Here is a 25,755-nt window from a genome sequence, read left to right on the forward strand (position 1 = left end):
GGGTATTCACCTAGAAGGGGAATCGCCGAGCTTGGCCTTTTAGGAACAATGCTATCCTTAATCCTCACGATAACACCCTGAGGTCGCTACAGAGGGAAAACCAAGGCACAGGCCGAGGGAACCACTTCCTTACACGGACAGCTCTGGGGTGGCAGAGCTGGGGTTGGGACCCAGGGAGTCTGGTCCTCAGAACCCTTTACTTCCTGCTCTTTTCCTTCTCTGCAAAGGGGCCTTATATTAATCAGTTCTTGCCTTGCTCTAAAGAATACCTAAGACTGGGTAATTTTGAGAAGAGAGGTTTAATGGGCTCACGGTGCTGCAGGCTATGCAGAAAGCATGGCAGCATCAGCTTCTGGGGAGGCCTCAGGCAGCTTCCAGTCATGGCGGAAGGCAAAGGGGGAGCCAGGACATCACATGGCTTGAGCAGGAGGAAGAGAGCTGGCGGGGAGAGGTGCCACACACTTTAAACCACCAGATCTCATGAGAACTCACTATCATGCCAGCAGTACCAAGAGGCATGGTATGAAATCCTGGGAAACTGCCCCATGATGCAATCACCTCCTACAGGCCCCGCCTCCAACATTGGGGATTACAATTGAACGTGAGATTGGGGTGGGGACACAGACCCAAACCATATCAAGTCTCTTCCCCACATGTTCAGCCCAGTGCCTCTGGGAACCCCTCCTTGGAATATTTGTTTTGCCAACTTGCCAGGGTGTCCCCAGTCTCCTTGAGCCTGAAAGGGCTGAGGCGGTGCTTCTAAAAGCCACTTATCAGACTGAGCTTGAGAAGGAATGTGTGGGGACTGGGAAGGGTCCGCAAAGGTCTGCCCTAAAGGACAGCGAGTGGCTGTTCATTGCTCCCTGGAGTCCAGTGGGGTGGGTTTTCCGTTGCAAGCACCTCTGAGCTTTGAGTCATCTGTGCACCTTGTTGACAGTAAACAGAGGAACACCCTGCTTATTCAGAGACCACTTTCCAGCAAACACTGTGAACCCAGCCCAGAATCCAGGTAGAGAAGTGTACCAAAGTCACGGTGGCTGCCACAATCTGACCCTTTGGTTGCATTCCCAGCAGGGCCTCACTCCCATGCAGGGCACAGTCCTGACTAGTATATTGCTTGCGTTTCCAAGACCATGAAACTAGAACAGCAAATTGGGATGAAGCAGGAGGGAGAACACTTCCATGAACTGCGAGCAGAATGCCCAACAGCACAAGGTCGGCGGGGGAATGAAAATGACAGAAAGAAAATGAAGATAAAGAGTGCACAGTAGCTGGGGACACCATTCAGGGGCCAGCAGCTCTCCACTGCTTCAGGAGCTCCTGACGGTGGCAGTGTGCGGTAGCAGATGCTCCAAGGGACAATTGCGTCAGCAAGAAAGGGCAAAGGCTACTCCCCACCATCTGCTTAAAGCAAGGGAAGAAGGAGTGTTTCTATCTAAAATTATTTAAATTTCTCTAAAGGGCCTTGGCACTCAGAGGGTAAGCTCTGGCTGGCATTGCCTCTGACCTTGGCCGTCTGATCAGGCAGTGAAAGAGGGAATTGTTCCTGGGGTTGCAAGGGAGTTGCTGCCAACATCTGGCCTGCCTGGCCCCTTTGTCTCCCCATTGACGGCGACAGCGTTGGGCAAGTCCTGGGCCTCATGTCTGTGTGCACGTCCCCACCCAGTCACTGGCACTCACCCCCCCAGGGTCGGGGTTCTGGGCCTCTCATACAGCTGTGGCCCCGATGGTAGAAAAGGAGGCTCTGTTCTTTAACCCTCAGTGGGATCGGCCACTGATCTATTCTTGTTACTTGTTGAGCAACTGTCCTAGGCTAAATCTGAATTCTTTCACAGTTAGTGTCCGATTTTGCTTTTTAAAAATAAGTCATTGGGAATACTTGACCCTGGGCAGAGAGCGGGACCAGCGCTCAATGAAGCTTGTCAATAGAGTTTCTCACGGCCGGGTCACAGACGTGGAGGGAGTGACCAAGTCCCAAGAGAAGACCCACTGTCTCACTCACTGTGTTTCCTCTCGCTGTGGGCCCCAGCCAAGGCTTATTGGGGGTTCTTTGTTTCTCCTTTGGACCTAAAGTCCTCTGTCTGTCTCTGCAGAGGCACTTCCGGATAACCCTTCCCAAGTGGGTTCTGGGAAAGATGAGAGCATCTGAAAACCTTATGGAGGCTACTGAATACAAGGCCAAGGGGGCTGGATTTTTCTCTGTAGGCAAATCAGAAATAGTCAAAGTCACTGAGCAGAGGAACAACACGGTTGAGTTGTGTTTTGGGAAGAAAACTCTGGTGACAATGTTTTGGGTAGAGAGGGAACCATTGGAAGCAGGAAATAAAGATTGGAAGCCTTTGGAATATTCCAGAAAAAAAATAAGAGGCAGAGCTAGGATAGAGGGCAGAGGAAGGTGTGGAGGAATTGAAGGGCAAGAAGCAGCTGGCTCTGACCCTGGTGACTCACTAGATTCAAGGGCTGGGAGCGCTGAATCCAAGGGAGAAGTGGAGTTGGAGTGTGGCCGAGCAGTAGGCATGGTTGCCATAGGCCAGGCCTGGGAAGACAGCCCCGAGCTCCCACCAGAACCAGGTGGTGGGTTCAGCTCGCATTCCCATCACTGGAGTGTAAGCCCCCTACTAGAAGGAAAACTCCTTGGAGGCAAGGAGCTTTTTCTGTTCTGCTGAACGATGTGTCCATAACACCTAGAACATGCTGGAAGTACTTCGATGTCCGCCAGCACGCACTCCGTAAATATTTGATGAATGAGTAAACTGTGAGTCTGAAGCGTAGGAAAGAGACTCTTAATCCAGTTTTTAGGTTGTTTGTTTCAAGCTGAGTGTAAGGCCATGCTTGTGTATATGTTTTATGTGTGTAAAGTCATCCTTCTTTTTGTCAGAATGACCCTGTTTTTACCTCGAGTGGTCAGAGTTGTCTGTGAGAATGGCCAAGGCCAATGGGTCTGTTAAGAGTGTGCCAGCGTAGATCAGCGGCAGTCCCGCACAATGACAGGAGCCTTGGTTCATCCTACTAGGAAGACTGAAGCTCTTGGAAATAAACATCAAACTAGCCTGGTGCCATCCATCATCCGAATTATCAACACATCGTGAGATGCCAGGAAATGACTTTCTGTTCTTGAATTGGCCTCTGGAGGACTCCCCTGAGACCCTAGTACTTCATTCTCTCTCTTCCAGTAAAGGAACACTTCTGCAGGGAAGGGGTTCAGGTGACCATGGGTGAAGCCTGCTGGGCCTGAACGCCTCCATGAGTCAACTCCGACTTTTCAGGCCCCTGTGAAGGGAGAGCAGAGGCTTTGAAATGGCCACTTTAATATCACCCGTAAGTTTGGAAAATTCTTAGAATTCATTGCATTCGTTTGGAACTTCTTTTTCATTGAGGTGAAATTCACATAATGTAAAAACCACTTTTAAATGTACAATTCAGCCAGGCATGGTGGCTCACGCCTATAATCCCAGCACTTTGGGAGGCTGTGGTGGGCAGATCACTTGAGGTCAGGTGTTCGAGACCAGCCTGGCTGATGTGGCAAAACTCTGTCTCTACTAAAAATACAAAAATTAGCTGGGTGTGGTGGCGGGCAACTGTAGTCCCAGCTACTCAGGAGGCTGAAGCAGGAGAATTGTTTGAACTCAGGAGGTGGAGGTTGCGGTGAGCTGAGATCGCGCCATTGTACTCCAGCCTGGGCAAAAGAGCGAGACTGTGTCCCAAAAAATAATAATAATAAATAAATGTACAGTTTGGTGGCATTTAGCACATTTATAATGTTGTGCAATCACTACCATTTCTGTCTAGTTCCAGAATATTCTCACCACCTCAAAAGGAAACCCATGCCCATCAGCAGTCAGCCTGGCTCCCCCCCTGCCTGGCTCCCCTCCTGCCAGGCCTTGACAGCCACCCGTCTGATTTCTGTCGTATGGATTTGCCTCTTCTGGACATTTCATACACGTGGATTAATTCCATTCTGAAGCCCTTTGTGTCAGGCTTCTATGATTTAGGATCACATTTTCAAGGTTTGTCCATGTTGTAGCGTGTGTCAGTACAAATTTGGAGGCAGACACCGCATGACACAGCACCTTTTGGCCAGTCCATTTCCCTGGACCTTAGAAATTCCTTTGCATCTGCTCGAGGATTGGGCTGGAGAAGAACCCTACCTGGCCTGACCCTGCAGCTCCAAATGCCCTTCCATGTCCCTGGCCCAGCAGAATCCTCCTCGCTTCTCAAGATTCAGCTGTGAGCAGAGTTAGTGGCTGTCTTCCCCTTTACTGCTGTGTAAGAGTCGCTGCCCCCCTCGTAGCACCTGTCTCACCAGCATTCATCACCTCCCCCGTTCTCCATGAGCTCCTGGAGCATGGTGCCCAGAGCGCTCCTGGCAAAGGCCTGTTGAGTGAGCGTGTGGTCCAGTGAACAAACACACAGCATTCTCACACCGGGACTCCATGGCTCCCTCTAGCTTCAGGGATTGGTCATGTTGTCATCTGTTTGTGCTCCTGTCTTTTTTTTTCCAGAAAGGATTTGGGGTGGGGGTGGGTCTAAACAGCTACTTGTAGAGATGGCCCCGCCCCACACCTACCTTCTGTCTTCAGACCCTACTTACTAGGCTCTTTCGGAGATGGGATTTTGGACCCTATTGGTGGGATACTGAAATGGACAAAGCAACTTTACTACTATTTTGATAACACAGCTTACAGTGGTCACAGTAACACAGATAACACAGCTAACTATTTGAAAATACTGCATTTAGAAATGCTTTTTATGGTTGTCTCAAAAATCAGTCCTTGGCCTGTGTTTCCAAAAGAGGGACCCACTAGAGGCGTGGTGCGTCTCTTCTTGCATTGGAGGTGGTAACTTGTGGTTACTGTTATCGTAGAAACAGTGATAGTAGAAAGAGATGGTTGTTCACTGCCTACCTGTGTTTGCAGAGACAGTAGCAACAGTGATCCTTGGGGGTCCAAGAGTCCCTCTTCCCAACGCCTGTTCACACACATTTACGTAGTGTCTCCCGCACTAGGAGAATTAAATCCCGGGTGAGCCCTCACGTTCCTCAGTGATCTGGTGAAACTCCAAGCACTGCAGCCTGCCAGATTACAAGACTCTCTGTAATCGAGATTTAACCAGTTTTTATGACTCAGCTCCTTCAACTTCTCTCTCTCTGCCCAATACTCCTATTCATCCTTCAGAGCCCGACTCAAACATCACATACTCTCCGAAGTGTTCGTCCCACTTTCCCTAGGGTTCCTCCGCCTCCACACCTGCACACATACACATGGAATTCTACTAATCTATAGATATCCGACTCCCCACACAACTGTGGATGCTGGACAAGTGAACCAAGGAGGCATTTGCATGGGTGCTTAAAGTTAGGTAAAGGAGAGAAGAAAGTAGAGAACTCAAAGAGGAGAGATTGCTGGATTCAAATCTGGGGTGTTCCGGAATTCTAGGTATTCACCTAAGTCTGTTGGGACTCATGAGCTGTTTTCCCAATTTCGAATAGTAAAGAACAGGCTACATGCCATGAAATCTGTGTGGTTGGTTGGGTTTTGTTTTTTGATGCAGTGTATCTAGTTTGATTCTCTAATACCAGTTACCTGGTGCTGATTTGAAACAGAAGTGCGGCAGGGCAGGGAGTTAGAGGCGTTTATACAGGAGAAACGGAACCAGCATGACTCACTACCACAGGGCAAGGTCCAGGGGAACGCACTGGACACTGGAGCCAGCTTTACAGCTGGGGTCCACTCTGATGGGGCCGCCCGTTCCTGGGCTGTACCAGCTATTAAACATTTTAAATATCACCTCTGCTCATTATATGATGAGTGTGTTTGGTAGGCAGAATTTTGAAGGGTGGAGTGCTGTGGGCAGAATCGATGAGGTGGTCAGTCTGTGTCTGTGCCATATGTACTTGGGGGCCTGTGACCCGGTGGGGGTCCGTTTTCACCTCTGTTCAGCCAGAGCCACCACAAAGACCTTGCTTCCCCAGCTGCTGCACAGATCGCACAGATCGTCATCCCCATCGTGGTAAAGCTTTGAGGGTGGATGTTCTTCTCATTCCCATTTTACCCGTGACAAAACCAAAGCTGCTGGAGGTGAAGTGGCTGCCAGAGGCCACTCAATGGGTGAGCTATAGCATTGGAGTGGCGATCTCAGCCATCTCTCCTCCATATTCCAGAACTTTCCTCCACTGCTCCTGACTTCCTGAAGTGACCAAATCTGTCTCTCCCTCCTTCCCTGTCTTCAGGGAGCAGATTTCTCATGGGGATTTTAGAAGAGCACACGTTGATCCCCTCCCGAGGGTGAGTGAGAGCCTCAGAGGTTTTGGGCCTGACTGTCCAGCCTCCTGGAGAAAGGTGGCCGAGTCTGTGTGTGGGCAGCCAGCATGTGGATGCATGAGTCGAGCTCCCTTGTCACATATCCTGGAAACCCTCCAGGGAAGCCTGCAGCCCCCAGGCCAGAGCTGAGACAGGAGCGGCCAGGGATTTCCCACTTGAAACACGCCATCTCTAAGGCTGCCGGCTCTTGCTTCCCCAGGAACTACTGCGTTTGTGTTAAGATTATACCCTGCCTGCCTCCAAGAGGACTGAGGCTTTTCAGAGATGAGACACTGTGGAAGGAGGCAATTAGGATCAAACAGAACGAGACTCTCCGGATCCCAGGGCTGGGCCGATCACCGCCCTGAGCTTTGTTTGGCCGTCTCGGAGCTTTCTGTTGAGGTAGCAGAAAGGGAAACACAGCTTGCATAGTTTTTGTTTTTTGGCCGGAAAAATTACCCATGTCTGTCTTTCAAAGTAAATGCCTTTCTTCTCTCTCTCTTTCTTTTTCCCCAGTCCAAGATTAAACCTTTTTAAGAGATACGGGGAGACTTGTCCCTTCCAGTTGATTCTATGAAGGCAGAAGTTTTCTCTTGAAATTCAGAGCCTTGCTTGTCAGGTGTGGTCCCGGTGTGTCACTGTCCAGTGACCTCGTTTCCAGGCGGGGTGCTCTACCTTGGGAGGCACTGAGCAGTAGCCCCAGTGCTTCTCCACCATTGTCAGTGTGATGATTCAGTCATTACCTACTTCTTCCGAGATGACGTGGCCATGCCTTCAGTCATTGCCAAAACCCAACATCCTCTTTCTCTGTTATCTGCTTGGTTTGCTTTTCACCTATGCTTGTCATCACTTAGCATCCTGTGTATTTCGCTTATTCGTCTTTTCTGTCTGTCTCCACCACCATGCAGGAGACCCTGTGAAAGCCAGCGTGCTGTTTTGTCCTGGGGTACAGTGGGCCCTCTGTGCTGCACATGCTGATGTTCGTTGAGCCCTTACTGTGAGCCAGAAGTGGACCTCCTGTCGTCTTCCTGTGGCCCGGGCGTCTCCTGGGCTCTATCCCTCCCATTTCACAGATGAGGAGACTGAGGTTCCTAAAGCCCAACTGGCTCTCTAGCTGGGAGTCCCACAGCCTGCAAGAGGCAGAGCTGAGATATAAAGTCAGGTTTTCTGTCCCCAAAGCTGTGTTCTTTACCATTACAACTTGAGAAAAATGTATGAAAGGCCATAAACATATTCTGGTGCTCAGAATATTGTATGGCTTTTTTTTTTTTTTTTTTCCTTCCTTCCTTCCTTCCTTCCTTCCTTCCTTCCTTCCTTCCTTCCTTCCTTCCTTCCTTCCTTCCTTCCTTCCTTCCTTCCTTCCTTCCTACCTTCCTACCTTCCTACCTTCCTCCCTCCCTCCCTCCCTCCCTTCCTCCCTCCCTTCTTTCCTTCCTTCCTTGCTGCAGTGCAGTGGCGTGATCTCGGCTCACTGCAACCACTGCCTCCTTGATTCAAGTGATTCTCCTGCCTCAGCTTCCCAAGTAGCTAGGACTACAGGCGTGCACCACCACACCTGGGTAATTTTTCTGTTTTTAGTAGAGACAGGGTTTCTCCATGTTATCCAGGCTGGTCTCGAACTCCTAGGGTCAAGTGATTCACCCTTTTCGGCCTCCCAAAATGCTGGGATTACAGGGATGAGCCATCACACCTGGCCTTGTCTTGCTTTTCAACAGATTTATATTCATGACAATAGTATCTACCTATATTAGAAGCACAGCAGACACGTATATGCAGACGTGTGTGGGGTTTTTTTTGTTGTTGTTGTTGTTTTTCACCCTATGGCAAGTGCTTATGGGCAAGGCCAGGTCTCACACCCCATGGCACCCAGCCTGGCTCATGCCGGGCACACTGGTCTCTCTGTGGGACGACTCAGGCATGCGTGGCAAGAAAAATCCCAAAGCAATCCCCTGAGCCCCTGCCATGGTCTGTGTCCGTAGAGACATAACCATCGATGTAGCGCAATGTAGTATTTTCAAAGAACACTTTTTGTTGAACCAGATAAAATGCATACAGAGAAGCACACATATTCAGGCTTCATAAAAAGTAGCCTTCCCTCCATCCCTCCCTCCCTCTCTCAACATGTCATGGACATAGCAGGTAAACTTAAGGTACTGAGTGAATCCGTTTAGTGAAAAATATAAGTAAAATGACAAAGCGTGCCGCAATGGTGTGTGCAATGACAGGCCAGCGTCAGCCCTGGGTCCCTCGAGATCTCAGAGAAGACATTCGGAGATCTCAGAGAAGACATTCAGAGTCCTCTGCGGGATGGGTTGATGGGGCAGGGGGTGACAGCGGGTGTCCGGAGGCTGGAGGCCCAGGGATTGACTGCCGGGGCTGCCCTCAGGGCACAGAGCTTCTGAAGCTCACCGGACCTCAGGAAAGACCAGCAGGACCCCTGAAAGGTGGAAGAGAGGCGGCCCTGTTTGCCAGCCTGGACACTTGGCTGGGGACCCTGAGAATGACCATGCCCCTCTGAGCCTCAGTTTCCCTCTGCACGTTGGGCAAAAACATCCCTCCCATTCTTTTCCTCCCTCCCATTCCTTCCTCTCGACCTCTTTCCCTGGTATTTTCTAGAAGGCTGTGTTGCTGGAAGGCACTGTCCCCAGCTTTCTTGACACTGTCAGAGGGTGTCCAAAGGAGGCTTCACTCACGCTGGCTTATTCCCATGATTTCAGGAACAAGGGAGAGATGTGGGTCACCTTGTCCGGGGTCCTGGCAGCTCACTTCTGGATCATGTCCAGCAGCCTCACTTCCTCAAGTGGACGTGGGTGTCCCTGGGAGAGAAAACCCGTGTCTCCCGGCTTCTGGGCCATCTGCTTTCTTTTAGGGATGGGCCCAAGGAATTTTTTGGCAAATTGGTCCTCTGGGAAATTTCTGCAGAACTTGTCTGATGCTTCCATAGAACTTAGGGATTGGGTTAAGGCCAGTTCCTAGGAGGGACATTGCAGAGATGAGGGCCTTAGGACGTCTCAGTAGGACCCAGTCCTGGTGTACACAACAAATAACAAACTAAACCACTCACCTTCATACCAACTGAAACATCTTTTGGTTTTCTGCAAAGAAAGCAAGGAGAGAAAACATTCTCGCTTTCTCTCATCCATCCATCCATCCATCCATTCATCCATCCATCCATCCATCACATTGCTATTTCTTCTTGAATGGTTTAGATCAGGGTTGGACCCCTACTTGTCTTTGTAAATAAAGTTTTATTGGAACACAACCATGGTCATTTGTGTAGTGTCTGTGTCTGCTTTCGCACCACAACAGCACTGTTGACAGTTGTGCGACAGGGCATATGGCCCACAAAGCCTAAAGAATTTTCTCTCTGGCCCTTTACAGTAAATGTTTGCTAACCTCTGATTTAGAGTTATAGCAGGTTCAAATCCTGGCTTCATTAATAACTAGCAGTATGGCTTTGGAAAAAATATTCTCTGGGCCTCAGTTTTCTCATCCATAAAATGGGATTATAATGGTACCCATGGCCTGAGTCATTCGTGGGGAGGTGCCTTTGAGCAGTTGACCCAGTATCCGGCACACATGAGGTCTTTAATCAAGTTACATTACTCTGGTCACCAGCTAAGGTGCCAGGTAGAGATGTAGGGTGCCTATTTTTAGGATCTCACAACACAAACAGCTGGAGACAGTGCATAGAAGGCACTGGGGTTGAGGTGTGTCCCAGGCTTGTGAGAACCCAGAGGCAGAGTGCCCTTCTTTCCATACTGGCACCTGGGGAGGAGCACTACTTAGCGATTCAAAGACGAATGAGCTGCAGGTGCACACGGCCACATGGATGAAGCTCTCAGACATCATACTGGCCAAAAGAAGCCAGACACAAACGCGTATCTGCTGTGTGATTGCATTTATACATGTTGAGGAACAAGCAGAGCTAATCCGTAGAGATGGATGTCAACACTCTGGACCTTCTGGGCTGGGAAGGGGAGCAAGGGAGCCCCCAGGGCATGGAGATGCTCCCCATCTTGGCCTGGTTGGCAGGTGCACAGGGGTGTGCATTGTCAAAATGAACCCACTGAAGATTTCTGCCCTTCTGCTCGTTATGCATTTTATTGGTTTTCTTTCTTCTTCTTCTTCTTTTTTTTTTTTTTTTTTTTGAGACAGGGTCTCATGCTGTTGCCTAGGCTAGAGTGCAGTGACACGATCTTGGCTCACTGCAACCTCCACCTCCCAGGCTCAAGTATCCTCCTGCCTCAGCCTCCCGAGTAGCTGGGATTACAGGCACCTGCCACCACGCATGGCTAGTTTTTGTGTTTTTAGTAGAGACCGGGTTTTGCCATGTTGCCCAGGCTGGTCTCAAACTCCTGGGCTCAAGTGATCCTCCTGCCTTGGCCTCCCAAAGTGCTGGGATTACAGGCATGAGCCACTGCACCTGGCTGCAGTTCACTGTTTCTATTTTAATTTTTTATGTACTTTACTGTTTACATCTTAATTTTTCATAAAAGAAAGGAATGGAAAGAGAAAACGAATAAGAGAGCGGATTCAGAAATGGGAGAAGACTGGGCAGTCGAGGGCTATCTCCTGGTCTGTGTCCTGTCTCAGGCCCCTGCCTGAGACATCGTTGAACCCCAGCCTCCTCTGACAACTTCTCATTCCCAGACCACAGTCACACAAACTCTGGCTCCTTGCGCTTTCTGTTTCCTTGGCCAAGAATGCCTGGCACTCCCCTGCTTACCTTGACACCCGACTCAAAGGCCGCCTCTGGGCAGCCCTCCCCAGTGTTCCAGGGTGCCCCTCCCTCCTGTCCTTGCCCTTTGTACCAGACCTTCCTCCTTCCTCCTGCAGTGCCTTTGGCACTGTGGTGTTGTTACTTTGCACTCCCCATTACTTTGCACTCTCCGCTCACCCTGCTTATGCTGGGGCTCCCAGGCCAGTGTCTGGTAGAAGCAAGGCAGTACTCAAAACATCAGTCCTGGCTTCCATGTGGCCTTTCCACTGAGCGGCTGTGACCGAGGCCCACTGCCTAATGGACCCGAACCTCCTTTTCTTCCTCCATAGAACTGGGGAGTCTTAGTGGCACCCCTTTCCCAGGATCCTTGGGAAATATCCATGAGATGAAGATGGTCTTTGGAGGCTGCTTTGGTGAGGACCTGGCATGTGGCATGTGCCCGCTCCAGGCTGCCTGCTGTGGTCCTTCCAAATGCATGTGACTTGGTGGTTGGAAATGATGCTGAGTTTGGGGCATCTTTGTTTCCATCACCTGTTCCAATGACAAAGGTGCCCAATGGCACAGATGCCAAGGGCTGCACCCTGGGGACCCAGATTTTCATCCGTCTTCTCATGCCCACGAAGATGACTGTGGCTGGAGAGGTTTGAATGTGGAAATATCAGTCCTTTGCTCTATTATTAAACCTTGAGCCTTGTGGCCATAAAAGGGGGTGGCTGCCATAGCTGGTTTCATGATTAATGAGCCTATATCCTGCCTCTTGATGGTCTCCATGGAGCCCCAGGCACCAGCTCTGCCCTCCCGGCCCAGCTGCAGGCTGTGCTGCTGAGGTCTGGGCAGCAGAGAAGGGTGCCTGGAGGGTCTTTCTGTCGTCTTGATGAACCCATGACCCCTCCTGGGTCCCCAAGGAGAGTTGGGTCTTGTGGGCTTGGTTGAGATTGGCGAGAGGAGGTGTTGTGCCTAGCCTGGGGGGTTGGAGGGTGGGGGGAGTGTCTGCTGTGCGGCCCTGCGATGCGCAGGTGCCATCGGGGCTCTGACCCCAGGCCATCGAGAGCTGGTGCGACCTGCTTGCCATCCGTCATGCGGAGCTGGTCGGTCACCCCATGCACCAGGCCGACTCCAGGCCGGAACTCTCCTCTCCGCTCTTTTTGAGGTAATCCGTGGATGATGGAGGAGCTTGGCAAGCATTTCAGCAAAGCTCCTTTTTCTTGTTGAGGCTTGAAAGTAATTGCTTTCGTGCAGTGAGTGCCCGCCGACCACCTGGCGCGTCTGGGCATTGAGCTCATTGGCCCCTGGCACAAATGGATCCTCACCTCACCTGGTGCCTGCCTGAATCCCCTCCTGGCCGCTTTCTCACAGCTACGCTCCCTCCCGAGTACCCTCTGGGGGAGGGGGCAGCATAATCATAGTTACCTGTATCAGATGCTCACCTGTACTGAGCACGCCACACACCCTGGCCCATTCAGGTGCTCTCTGCAAACACCCTTAAGGCAGGTACAGCATTCCTTCCCTTCCCTCTTCCCTCTACCCTTACTTTCCCCCACCATACCTTTCCTCCTCCTTCCCCCCCTTCTCTTCGTCCCCCTCCTCCCCCTCCCCCCCCTCTCTCCTCCTCCCCCTCCCCCTTCTCCTCCTCCTCTCCCTCTCTTCCTCCCCCACTTCTCCTCCTCTTCCTCCTCCTCTTCCTCCTCCTCCTCCCTTTTTTGAGACAAGGTCTGGCTCTGTTGCGTGGGCTGGAGCACATTGATGCAGTATCAGCTCACTGCAACCTCCAACTCCCAGGTTCAAGTGATCCTCCCACCTCAGCCTCCCAAGTAGCTGGGACTACAGGCATGTACCATCATGCCTAGCTAAGTTTTGTATTTTTTGTAGAGATGGAGTTTCACCACGTTGCCCAGGCTGGTCTTAGCCATCCACCTACCTCGGCCTCCCAAAGTGCTGGGATTACAGATGTGAGCCACCGCACCTGGCCAGCATTACCTTTTTCTTAGTTGTAATCTAATGCAAAGTGTACAGTTGGGTTGATTTCACTGTATAGCAGTCCCCGCTTTTCCACTGGGGGGTATGTTCCAAGGCCCCCAGTGGATGCCTGAGACCTAGAATAATACTAAATCCTATATACACTATGTGTTTTCCTAAACATATACATCTATGATAAAGTTTAATTTATGGATTAGATACTGTAAGAGATTAACAGCAGCAATTTTAAAAAATAGAACAGTTAGAACGATATACTACAATAAAGGTAATATGATGTGGTCTTTCCTTTCTCTCTTTCTCAAGACACCTTAATATTTTCAGACCATAGTTGACCACTGGTAACTGAAACATCTGAAAGTGAAATCTCAGATTAGGGAGGACTGCTGTATTCACCAGGTTGTACGACAGTCACTAATTCTAGAACATTTTCACCCCCCAAATGGAAACCCCATACCCATTAGCATCATGCCTCATTTCCCCATCCCTGTGCTGGAAACCATGAACCCACTGTCTGTCTCTATGGATTTGCCTATTCTGGACGTCTTATATAATTGGGATCATACAGTGTGTGGTCTTTTGTGTCTGGCTTCTTTCGCTTTGCATAATACTTTTTTTGTTGTTTGTTTGTTTTTCTTTTTTTCTTTTTTCTTTTCTTTTTTTTTTTTTTTTGAGACAGAGTCTTGCTCTGTCACCCAGGCTGGAGTGCAGTGACACAATCTCAGCTCACTGCAGTTCTCCCACCTCAGCCTCTTGAGTAGCTGAGACTACAGGTGCATGCCACCACACCTGGCTAATTTTTGTGTTTTTAGTAGAGACATGGTTTCACCATGTTGGCCAGGCTGGTCTCAAACTCCTGACCTCAAGTGATCCGCCCACCTCGGACTCCCAAAGTGCCAGGATTACAGGCTTGAGCCACCATGCCCAAACCTGCATACGACTTTCAAGGTTCATCCGTGTAGTAGTGTGAATTAGACTCTCAGTCTTTTTTATGGCTGCATAATACTCCATTGGATGGATAGACTACATTTGTTTATCCATCATCTGTTGATGGATACTGTTTCCGTGTTTTGGTTCTTATGAGTAATGCTGCTTTGAACACTTGTATGCATGTTTTTGTGTGAACCTGTGTTTTCACAACTCTTAGATGTATATCTAGGAGTGGAATTACCAGGTTATACTTAACTTTTTGAAGAACTACCAAACTATTTCACAAAAAGCTGCCTGCACCATTTTACATTCACACTAGTAGTGTAAGCAGGTTTCACTTTCTCCACCTCTTCTTCAACACTTTTTTTTTTGTCTGTGTTCTTTTATTTATTTGGTTTTTCTCTATCCATCCTAGTGGGTATGAGTCTGATCTCACTTTTACCAGGGAGAAAGTGGAGGCTCAGACGTACCAAGTGACTTGCCTAAGGCCAAGTTGTGGAGTTTGGAATCAGCTCTAGAATATCTTATTTATTTATTTATTTATTTATTTATTTATTTATTTATTTATTTTAATCTTTCGGCCAGGCACGGTGGCTCACGCCTGTAATCCCAGCACTTTGGAAAGCCAAGGTGGGCAGATGACTTGAGGTCAGGAGTTCAAGACCAGCCTGGCCAACATGATGAAACCCCATCTCTACTAAAAGTACAGAAATTAGCTGGGCATGGTGGAGCACGCCTGTAGTCCCAGCTACTCGGGAGGCTGAGGGAGGAGAATTACTTGAACCCAAGGAGGCAGAGAGTGCAGTGAGCCAGGATCGTGCTATTGCACTCCAGCCTGGGCAACAGAGCAAGGCCCTGTCTCAGGAAAAAAAAAAAAAAAAAAAAAAAAAAATTTTTTTTTTTTCTATTGGGACACAGCATACACACAGAAGAGTACACACATTGTATACTGCTTGATGAACTTTAACAAAGTGAACACACTGTGTCACCAACAGCCAGAATCCAGACCTAGAATGCTGCTAGCCCTCCCCAGAAGCTCCCACTTGCCTTCTAGCACCATCCCTCCATGGGGTAACCAGTAGGATCAACAACATGTCCTGGTTTTCCCAGGATTTTCCCCTGATAGAGTAATGACCATTCAGCATTCCAAGAAACCCTTTAGTCCTAGGCAAACCAGACGGTTGATCGCCCAATAGCCAGTACCCTGACTTCTCACGGCACAGACTCAGATGCACCTCTTTCTGAAGTTTGTATGAATGGAAGCACATGGTGATGTACGTTGATGACGTACTTCTGTCCAGCTGCTTTTGCTTCATGCTCAATTAGTGTAGGTCTGTGTGCTGTGCATGGTTGTAGATCATTCATTCTCATCATGTAGGCTTCTCCTGAATAGATATACCAGGATTTCTTTATTCATTCTTCTCTTGGTGGTCATTTGGGTAGTTTCCATTTTGGGCTACCTAATGCTCAGGGAACACTTGTGCAAACATCTTTGGGAGCACTAATGTGGGCATTTCTGTGGAGGAGGAGGATTGCTGGGTTCTAGGGGACTCATGTTCAGCTTCAGCAGAGCTGTCACAAGGTGGATTCACAATCTAACTCCCTCCAGCAATTTAGGATTCTGTTTGCACTGTATCTATGCCAACACTTATCATTGTTCATCTTTTCCATTTGAGCCATTCTGCTGGTATGATGGTCTCATACTCTAGTAACCCCTCGGGTCTTTTTTTTTTTTTTTTTTTTGAGATGGAGTCTCGCTCTGTCCCCGAGGCTGGAGTGCAGTGGCATTATCTCTGCTCACTGCAAGCTCCGCCTCCCGGTTCACGCCATTCTCCTGCCTCAGCCTGCCTAGTAGCTGGGACTACAGGCGCCCACCACCACGCCCGGCTAATTTTTTGTGTTTTTAGTAGAGATGGGTTTTCACCATGTTAACCAGGATGGTCTCGATCTGACCTTGTGATCCGCCCACCTCAGTCTGGTCTTTAATTTACTAGTTGCCTGTAGACAAAGGCCAGGGCACGAAGTCCAAACATGTTAGTTTTCCTCCCAGCTCTCACACACAACTGTGTGTGGTTGGTCAAGTTGTGCACCTGCTCGGAGTGTTCATTCCTGGTGTGTCATGAGAGTGATGCCAAGTTGAACTACAGGTGTCTGGGGACCTGCTGCGCGGGACAGTAACAGAAGGCCGGTCCTGAGACCCCTGCCATGCTGGTTCCAGCCATAGCTTCAGCTCTGGTCCCAGCTCCTTTCTGCATAATATGTACTTGAGGTGTGTGAGCACAGAGGTACACAAATTGGAGTTTGCCTCTGGCCAGAGGAATTTGGCATAACAGAGGGATGGAAGTTGCTGTCTTGGGGGGTTATGAAATTGAATCCTGGGCCTGTCTTATAAGAGCAGGAGGCCTGTGTGAGACTTCCCCCACTCCGTGCCTCAGTTTCTTCCTCTGTAGCATGTGGATAACAGGAATAAAAACAGCCTCCCCGCCTTAGCATTGTTGTCAGGTTAAATGAGGGAATATATATAAAGCTGTTAGCATGTGCTGGCCACATGGTAACTGCTTGATGAATGTTAACCAGGGGCACGTGTGCACGTCCGTATTGTAGTGAGGCTAGCATCTGCATAGCAGGTGTCCTTCCTTCTGTCATTAAAAAAAGATATATGCCGGGCGTGGTGGCTTACGCCTATAATCCCAGCACTTTGGGTGGCAGAGGTGGGTGGATCATGAGGTCAGGAGTTCAAGACCATCCTGACCAACATGGTAAAACCCTATCTCTACTAAAATTACAAAAATTAGCCAGAGTGGTGGTGGGTGACTGTAATCCCAGCTACTTAGGAGGCTGAGGCAGGAGAATCACTTGACAGGAGGCGGAGGTTGCAGTGAGCCGAGATTGCACCACTGCATTGCAGTCTGGCAACAGAGCGAGACTTCGTCTCAAAAAAAAAAAGAAAAGAAAAGATATATACAGCTGACTCTTCACTGTAGTCAAAAGTTAGAGACAGTCCATGTGTCCATCAACAGACAAATGGCTAAACATGTGACCTGCCCATACAATGGAATGTCAGTCAGCCATAAAAAGGAATGCGATTCCGATTCATGCCATAGCACAGATAAACCTCAAAAACAGTAAGTGAAAGGAGCCAGACACAAAGAGCCACAAGGTATGTGATGTCATTTATGTGACATGTCCAGAACAAGCAAGTCCCACAGATAGATAGCAGGCTAGTGACTGCCTGGCGCCTGGGGATGGGGTAGCAGGGAGTGACAACTTAATGGTATGGGGCTTTCTTTGGGAGTAAAAACATCTCAGAACTAGATAGAGATGATGGTGACACAGCATCAGGAATGGACTCAATGCCACTGAATTGTACATCTTAAGTGATTAATGGTTAGTTTTACGTTGTGTGAATTTTATTTTGAATTTTAGAAATGCAGCCAGTGGAGGTGGGGGCTGAAGCCCGTTCTGCCAGCACAAGGCACTTTTAGCACCACTGTGTTTGCCACTGTGATGGCAGCCTCATCACTGGTACTGTTGTTGTTGTTGTTGTTGCTGTTGACTGTCTAAGCAGGGCTGCCATCCAACTTCTTGTTTCTCCTTTGGCGCCCCAGGGTGTGTGTGCGGGGCCAGCAGATCCTTCCTTACGGTGGGGTGGTGCCACGTGGAACCCGACTGTGCAGCATAGGTGTCCCCTGTGTGATGACTGAAGCCACTTCCATGTAGGAAGAGAGGGGACTTGTCTCCAGTCCAGCACTTCCAGCCAGATGTTAGGGCCACACATGCCCCGTGACACACAGCCTGCCGTTTTCAGCCCCATCCCCGACTGGGCAGGGTTTCTCTGGCCTCGGGAACAAGCTCATGGGAGGATTTTCCAGACTGGCTTCTTCTTTTGGGGTCCGGGAGCTCCTCCCCTCCCCTCCCTGGGACATGTTTTGAGTCAGCCTGGACGTCATGATTCATATTCTCTTTGAGAGGAATCCCCATGGAAACCAGCAGGCAGGTTTGGGCAGGAGGGAGCTGGCTCCCCAGAAAGGCAAGAGAAGGCGAAGGCTAGGGGCCTTCTGCCAGCATCAGGGGCGGGCCTGACGGGGGCTCTTTCTTGGGGGGTCAGCTGACCCCATTCCCCACCCACTCTGGGAGCAGGTCTGAGGCGGTATCTGGTTTGGAATGCCAGTTCTGAAGATCTCTGGGGGTTCACATGGGACCCTCATGAGGTCCCTCTAGGCCCTCCTTTTTCCAGCCCAGATCCAGCATTGCGTGCCACCGGACAGGGGGCTTACCTGGAAACAGGCGGAGGCGAAGTATCTCTTCCTGGTCTGGCAAATTCAGGACCCCTCAAAACTAGCCCCATATCTGTCCCTAAGAGCAAAAAGACAAAGGCAGAGTTCACTGACCCATTCTCCAGCTTCCACGGAAGGCAGCGTCCCCAGGGGCCCGAACCCCAGCTTGTGGGCTGCCGCATCTCCAGTACCCTCTGGGTGCTGTCACCTTGCAGGCATTCAATTAGCCAGCGGGCCCGCTGAACCTACCTGGGTTTGCTCGTTGCTTCTCACATGGCCCTGTCAAGCTAGTGGCCCAGGACAAAAGCCCCTCAGCCTTGGCCAGGGCTCCCCGGTTCCCTTTAATATCCATTTAATGAGAGCAATTTGGCAACAATGTAAAACATGCTCTTGCCCTTTGTCCCAGTAATTCCATTTCTGGGAATCTGGCCTAAGGAAATAATCCTAAATATAGGGTAGAAAAACATGTTTCACAAGGATGTTCACTGCGGAGTTGCGCAGGGCAGCATAAAATGAGACAGTGGCACTGTCCCTGAGGGAGGGGGTGAGAGCAGGGATGAAACTGACGGTGGCAGAATATTTTATAGCTGCTGCAGTGAGAGTTCTAGAGCTTGCCATTCAGAGCAGGGAAATATATGTGCGATGATGTGAAAAAAAAAGACGTTACAAAATTCTGTGTACCGTATGATTTGGGCTTTATAAAAAATTATGTATTAAAATAATCAGGAAAGTCATACACCATAGTGCTAATGAGTGGTCTTGATTGGATTTTTATGGGAAAGATTTTATTCATCACCTTCCAAATTACCTTCAGTATTCACACATTGCCTTTTTTAGTCAGGTTTGCGTTGTAATTTACATACAGTAAGAGTCATGCTTTTAGCATGCAGATCTGTGAGTTCTGACAAACGTATACAGCCAAGTAACATCGCCCCCACAGTCAATACAGAGTCCCCCCCAAGAGTCCCCCTGCCCCTCGCCCGCCCCAGCGGCTGGCAGCCACGGGTGTGATTTCAGCCCCTGTAGTTTTATTTCAGGATGTCATATAAATGGAATCATACAGTATGCCTTACACTGCTCTTAACGTTTAGGAAAAAGAATTTTCATCTGCTTATTGTTCTCTTAGCTGTACATCTTAGAGCAGGATTCCCTGCCATCCCTCAATGGAGGAGAATTTTAATGTTTTCTCTTATCCAATTCAGCCTCCTACCCCAGACGGGAATCTCCTCCCCTGGAGCTCTGGTCATCATGTTCAGCTTACCAGGGAATTATCAGTTATCTGTAAAGTCATCCCAGCAATAGGAAAGTACCCAGCACGGCAGAGGTGCCGGGGCAGTGTTAGCTCAAATCTGAGCCCAAGGAGCAGCAGTGTTCAGAGGCTTTCCATCCCAATCCAGCCCGTGTGCCCTGCAGGCCTCCTGCGTTCCTGCTCAGTGATAGCACTATAGCAGCAGCAGCAGTTTTGTTTTTGTTTTTAAATAAACATATTCTTTTAGGACAGTTTGAGATGTATAGGAAAGCGACGAGGATACTCCGAGTTCTCACACATCTGCAGTCTGCTTCTCCAGCTGCTAGCATCTTAGTCTGTGTGCTGCGTTTGTCACAACTCTCTTGAACCAGTATTGATACGTGATTGTCAAAGTCCATATTTTATTAGATTTCCTTAGGTTTTCCGTGATGTCCTTTTTCTGTCCCAGGATCCCATCCAGGATCCCCACAGTACCTGTAGTCACGTCTCCCGAAACTTCCCTTGGCTGGGATAGTTGCTCAGGCTTTCCTCGTGTTTAATGAGCACTGGTCAGGAGTTTTGAGGAAGGTCCCTCAGTTAGGGTTTGTCTGATATTTTTCTGATGGTTAGACTTGGGTTATGGGTTTGGGAAGGAAGACCCCAGAGGCAAAGGTTCCTCTTTCTCAAAGTAGTTCATTTGATTGCATTCTTTAGTTTGTTCCAGGTACTGTGCGGAGTCCTTGATAAACTGGATCTCCTTTAGTGCTACCAGGAATTCTGCCTATTAAATAAATTCTCATCTTAACCAGTAGAGAAGGTGAGCTCAGAGAGGGGGAGTAACTTGCCTAAGGACACACAGTAAGTGGCCCAAACGCAGGTCTCCTTGGTCCTAAAAAGTCTGCTTTTGGCCAAATCCTGCTTCAGACAGGAGGCAAGCAGCTTGTCTGCTTTTTAAAAATAGAATGGGCTGGGTGTGGTGGCTTATGCCTGTAATCCCAGCACTTTGGGAGGCCGAGGCAGGAAGATCACCTGAGGTTAGGAGTTCGAGACCAGCCTGGCCAACATGGTGAAACCCCATCTCTACTAAAAATACTGAAAAATTAGCTGGGCGTGGTGGTGGGCGCCTGTAATCCCAGCTACTCGGGAGGCTGAGGCAGAAGAATCGCTTGAACCCAAGTGGTGGAGGTTGCAGTGAGCCAAGAACGCACCATTGCACTCCAGCCTGGGTGACAAGAGTGAAACTCCATCTCAAAAAAAAAAAAAAGAAAAGAAAAGGACCGGGTGCCGTGGTTTATGCCTGTAATCTCAGCACTTTGGGAGGCTGAGGCAGGTGGATCACAAGGTCAGGAGTTCAAGACCAGCCTGGCTAAGATGGTGAAACCCCATCTCTACTAAAAATACAAAAAAATTAGCCAGGCGTGGTGGCGGGCACCTGTAATCTCAGCTTTTTGGGAGGCCGAGTCAGAGAATTGCTCTGCCCAGGAGGCAGAGGTTGCAGTGAGCTGAGACCGTGCCACTGCAACTGGGCAACAGAGCAAGACTCCATCTAAAACAAAACAAAACAAAACACAAAACAGTATGTATTTATTTATACACAACCTTTCCCAAAAAAGCCTTGGTTGCAACTTCAGATCAAAGCCACATTAAGACAACTAAGGCAGCGTAAGTGAAAGGTAGACTCACAAAGCCTCTCTCCAGTGTGTTGTGGGTGATGCTTATAGTTAAAACACGGATGAACATTGCCTTTTTTTCCGTAAGGTGTTCATTCATTTGTTAGGAAATTAGTAATCACCTCTTAAATGTCAGACGTCATTTAGGCACATGAAACAGAACAGGTGAACCCTCCTGCTCCCATGGTACCTAAATAGTAGCAGGGGACACAGACAGTCAGTGAGCAACACAATAAGTATTTGAACGTGAATGAGGAAAATAAGCGTAGAACCAACCGCCAAGCCCTGGTTTCTCCGGCAGTGCTCAGGACAAGACATGCTGTTAGGGCTGAGTCATTTACTGCAGAATAGTGAGAACAGAACAGTGCACGGGCTGCTGGAATAGGCCAGAACGGTGAAGGGCAGACCCAGGAGTGTGACTTTGAGGCATGGTGGTATAAAGAGAACCCTCTTGGGTGGCACATGGCAGCCGCCGGGTTTGGTGGCCAGGGGGTCCTCTGAGGGGTGAGCGATGCAGTGGTGGAAAGGACGGGATGAATGCGGCTGCCTCCTCCCCTAGGTTACGGGGTCCAAGCAGCCTTGTCGCTCATCTCGACCTTTGCAGCAGCCTGCAGACTGTCCCCATCACCACTGTCTCCTTTCAAGTCTATTTTCTGAGCAGCAATCCCTGTGAACCTTGGCTAAAGCTCCTGCAACCCCCGGGAGGAATCCCCGAGCCCCTAGGTGGACCTACCAACCTCCCCAGGAGTGGCCTGCCCTTCTCTCCAAGGCATCGCTTGCCCAGCCCTCTGTCCGTTTCACCTTCTGCTCCTCCTCGAACACTCCCAGCTGTTCCCACCTCAGAGCCTTTGCACTGGCCCTGGGCTCTGGGACACTCTTTACTCCTGCTGTCAGCCACCTGTCATCACGCCCCATTGTGATTCTTTGTGCAGCACTTGCCACTCTCCAATAGTTTATTTATTTAGATATTTTGTTTGTTGCCCGTTTGCCCACTGGGCTCCTGTCTTACTTACTGCTAAATCTCCAGCACCTAGCATGGCGCCTGGAACATAATAGAAGCTCAGTAAATGTCTATCGGATGAATGAAGGAATGAATGAAAAATGAATTGATCAATCCCTTGTACTTTTTGAGCCTAGCAATTGATCACATCAGGGAAATTGAGGCAGCTTCAGCCATCAACCCTCTCTACCTCCACCCCCATCACCGTGACTCTCCTTTGGCAGACAGATACTGAAATTAACAAACCTAACGGAGGTCCCCCATCTTTATGGTAGAATTAACCTGTTGGCCTTAGACTTTGAATTGCCTTGGCCTGTTTCTTGGAACACAGGATAGAGGTCAGGTCTCTTGATTCCGGAGTCAGATGGCCGAGTTCAGTCCTTTCCATGCCACTCCTACGTGGATGACCTTGGGCAAATCACGTGACCTCCTGAGCCTCAGCTTCCTTGTCTGTATGATGGGATGACCTTGATACCTCTTCCACAAGACCTGTGTGAGGATTAAATGATTGCAACGTGCCCAGGGTGCGTGCAAGAGCTAGGAAGGTGCCGGGCGCGGTGGCTCACGCCTGTAATCCCAGCACTTTGGGAGGCCGAGGCGGGCGGATCACAAGGTCAGGAGATCGAGACCACGGTGAAACCCCGTCTCTACTAAAAATACAAAAAATTAGCCGGGCGCGGTTGTGGGCACCTGTAGTCCCAGCTACTCGGGAGGCTGAGGCAGGAGAATGGCGTGAACCCGGGAGGCGGAGCTTGCAGTGAGCCGAGATCGCGCCACTGCACTCCAGCCTGGGCGACAGAGCGAGACTCCGTCTCAAAAAAAAAAAAAAAAAAAGAGCTAGGAAGGTGTTCGCTGTTATTCTTCTCAGCTGTGCTGCACTCACCTGATTCTCCTGAAGTCTGACTTCCTGGAGCCAAAGTGACAAGGACACCTGCTCTGGCTCCTGGTGGCCATTATATCCCTCGGTCACCTGGTGCCTTCTCAGGACAGCAAGACTCACTCAGAGAGTGGTGGGTGACTGTGGATTTCTCTTGCCCTTCCCCTACTCCCAACGATGACCGATAATAATAGCCTTTCTCATTCTTTTCAACACGTGCTATTGAGCCCTTGCCATGGGCCAGGCACTGGGGAAAGAGTGGGAACCAAGACAGACCTAGGCCCCGATTTCATGGAGCTCGCAGCCTGGCCAGGAGGCAGACATCCAACAGATAATGACACAGAATACAGATGCCGCCTAGGGGCGGGGCTGGGGGCACAGGGAGAGCAGACCCCACTGGGTCTGTCGATTGTGGATGGGAGTGTGGATTTTGTGGCTGGGCCATTGGGAGCCACTGAAGAATGTTGAGCAGCGGGGTGGGGATATGGAGTTTGCCGTCTTGGAATGTGGCTCTGGAGGCCGAGTGGAGGATACATATCCTTGGGGAGAGGAGGAAGGGAGATGGGTGCTTGCTGGGCAGGAGAAGGTGGTGGCTCGTTGCTGGTGAGGGATGGTGGGCTTCCGGCCACGCCGTGTGCTGGCCCCATGGATACCAAGAGCAGCAGTCCCTCAGTCCTTGCCCTCCAGCTGTTCCCACTCTGTTCCTAACTCTGCACCTCCAAACGTGTGGGTGGAGTTTTACAGTGAACCCCCTTGCAGCTGGATATGGCCAGCCAAGACAGGGAGGCTTCCTTTGGTCGCCAGAGGTGCCGAGCTCCTGTGCCAGCTCCATTTGCCTGTCGCTACAGGGGCAATGTTTCCAGGAACCATCCGAGATGCGGACGTCATGCCTGCTCCTGTAACCAATGCATGTCTCTTCTTTTCCTTTTTTTTTTTTGCTGCAGCCAACTGGGTACATGGAAAACTCAGTCTCCTACAGCGCGATTGAAGACGTTCAGCTGCTGTCCTGGGAGAATGCCCCGAAGTACTGTTTACAGCTCACGATTCCTGGGGGAACTGTCTTACTGCAGGTAGGAGAAATAAACATGAACAAGCAGTTTCTTCTCCCTCATCTTCATGCACTCGCCCCCCTCATTTCCCTTGGAGGGAGCCAGCCAGCTATCAAGAGGAAAGGTTTAACTTTGGGTGGTGTTATTCCCCAAGTATAAGAAAGCTATAAACTGGGTCTGACTGGAGTAAAGGAAGAGGACTGTGCATGGTCTGAGCTCCTCCTGCACACCTGCTGCAGTCTAGGAACTTTTCAGGTTACTCATTTAGTTCCCTTAATAAACCTGATAAATAAGTTTTATCTCCATTTTACAGATGAGGAAACTGAGGCACACAGGTACGTTATTAGGCCCAAGAAGGCTGTGAAAAGCAGATGAGCAGTAGATACTAACTTTTTGCTTTACTTTGAGTGAGGGGGTTTCTGACATCTGGTTGATCTAAGTCTTTTGAGACTGATAGAATTATAACTTGTCTTTTCAGGAAAAAAAGTGCATTCTGTATGTACTGGTCAGGATGTTTGGTTGGAAATGACACGAACATTATTCCAACTAGTGAGACAAAAAGAGAGTTTAATGCTGTTAACTATTAAAATAGCTGTTAACTATTAAAATAACTGGGAAGTCTTAGAGAGGAATTCAGGCATTGCTGGATCCAGGGGTCAGATGACATCATTAATAGTGGGTGTCTCTCTCTCCGTCTCCTGGCTGTGCTTCTGTGTATTGGCTTCACTGGCAGAATCTCACCATGTGGTAGGAAAGAGGACCTACCTGCAGCCCAAAGCCACATCCTTGGAGGTTAGAGTCCTTATGAGTGAGCGCCCTTTGTGTTTCCAGTACCTTTTACAAAATCTCATGGAAGATCCGATCGACTCTGCTGTGTTCCCACTCAGCTCCCAGGAAGGCACTTCCCCGGATTTCCCACCCACTCTTGACCTCAGGCAAGGCCCAGGTCTTGGATTGGTAGCCCCACCAGGTCCACACAGAGGCGGTGAGGTGGGTCCACCAAGAGTGGAGAAGTGACCGACAAAAAACCACGACCACGATCACACATCCATAAGACAGGTTACATCACGTTGGGGAGCCAGCCCAATTTCCAGGAGGAACCCCGAGTCCGAAACCCCTCATGTAGAGAAAATTTACCCTCTTATCAGTGGGAAGAAGATCTGCCTCCATTTTTCTTTTGGGATCTTTTTATTCCTACCCTGTTTCTCCAGGGAAATCTTCTCTTAGCCCAAAGAGATGCTCTTTAAAAACCAGTTTTCGATCTAGCGGCCACTGGATTGTGTAACAGGATTGGGCTAAGAGTCACCCAGTTTGGGCTCCAAGGAATGCTGAGCTCAGTGGCGGGCCATCACAACTTGGCATTGTTAGAAAAGTCCTGTTTCTTACTGTCATCTCTCAGAGGACTCCGGAAACCACGTCTGCCCCAGTCTGCTTTCTTCTTAGTGAATCTCTCACACTCTGCCCTCTACGCTTTTCTTTTAACCCTGTCCCCACACCCCGACACTGTCCCTCCCCTGCCTTCCCACCGCAGCCAGCAAAGCCTTCCTCTCCTTTCTTTCTCTCCTCTTGTCTTTATGATAGAGGTCAGTGTCATCCTCCTGCCAGACACTTCTCCTGCCAGTTCCTTTGCCTCTTCACTCACTCCTTCTTGCCCATCCGATGGCTACATCACAGAGTCCATGAAGGGGGTGGTCAGTGCCAACCCCCTCGGGGTGGGAGATGGGGCAG

At 49.6% G+C, this 25,755-nt stretch overlaps 1 protein-coding gene across 1 annotated transcript in view; it reads left to right on the forward strand.

Annotated features, from left to right (window-relative positions):
- The window catches only part of CMIP (c-Maf inducing protein), a 266,897-nt gene that overhangs the window by 137,389 nt on the left and 103,753 nt on the right, over positions 1–25,755 (forward strand). The window contains exon 2 of the mRNA XM_050773197.1: positions 23,923–24,048. Coding sequence (XP_050629154.1) covers positions 23,923–24,048 — 126 coding nt within the window. The remainder of the gene's footprint in view (positions 1–23,922; positions 24,049–25,755) is intronic.

This window comes from Macaca thibetana, chromosome 20, assembly GCF_024542745.1.
Source record: "Macaca thibetana thibetana isolate TM-01 chromosome 20, ASM2454274v1, whole genome shotgun sequence".
NCBI classification, from domain to species: domain Eukaryota; kingdom Metazoa; phylum Chordata; class Mammalia; order Primates; family Cercopithecidae; genus Macaca; species Macaca thibetana.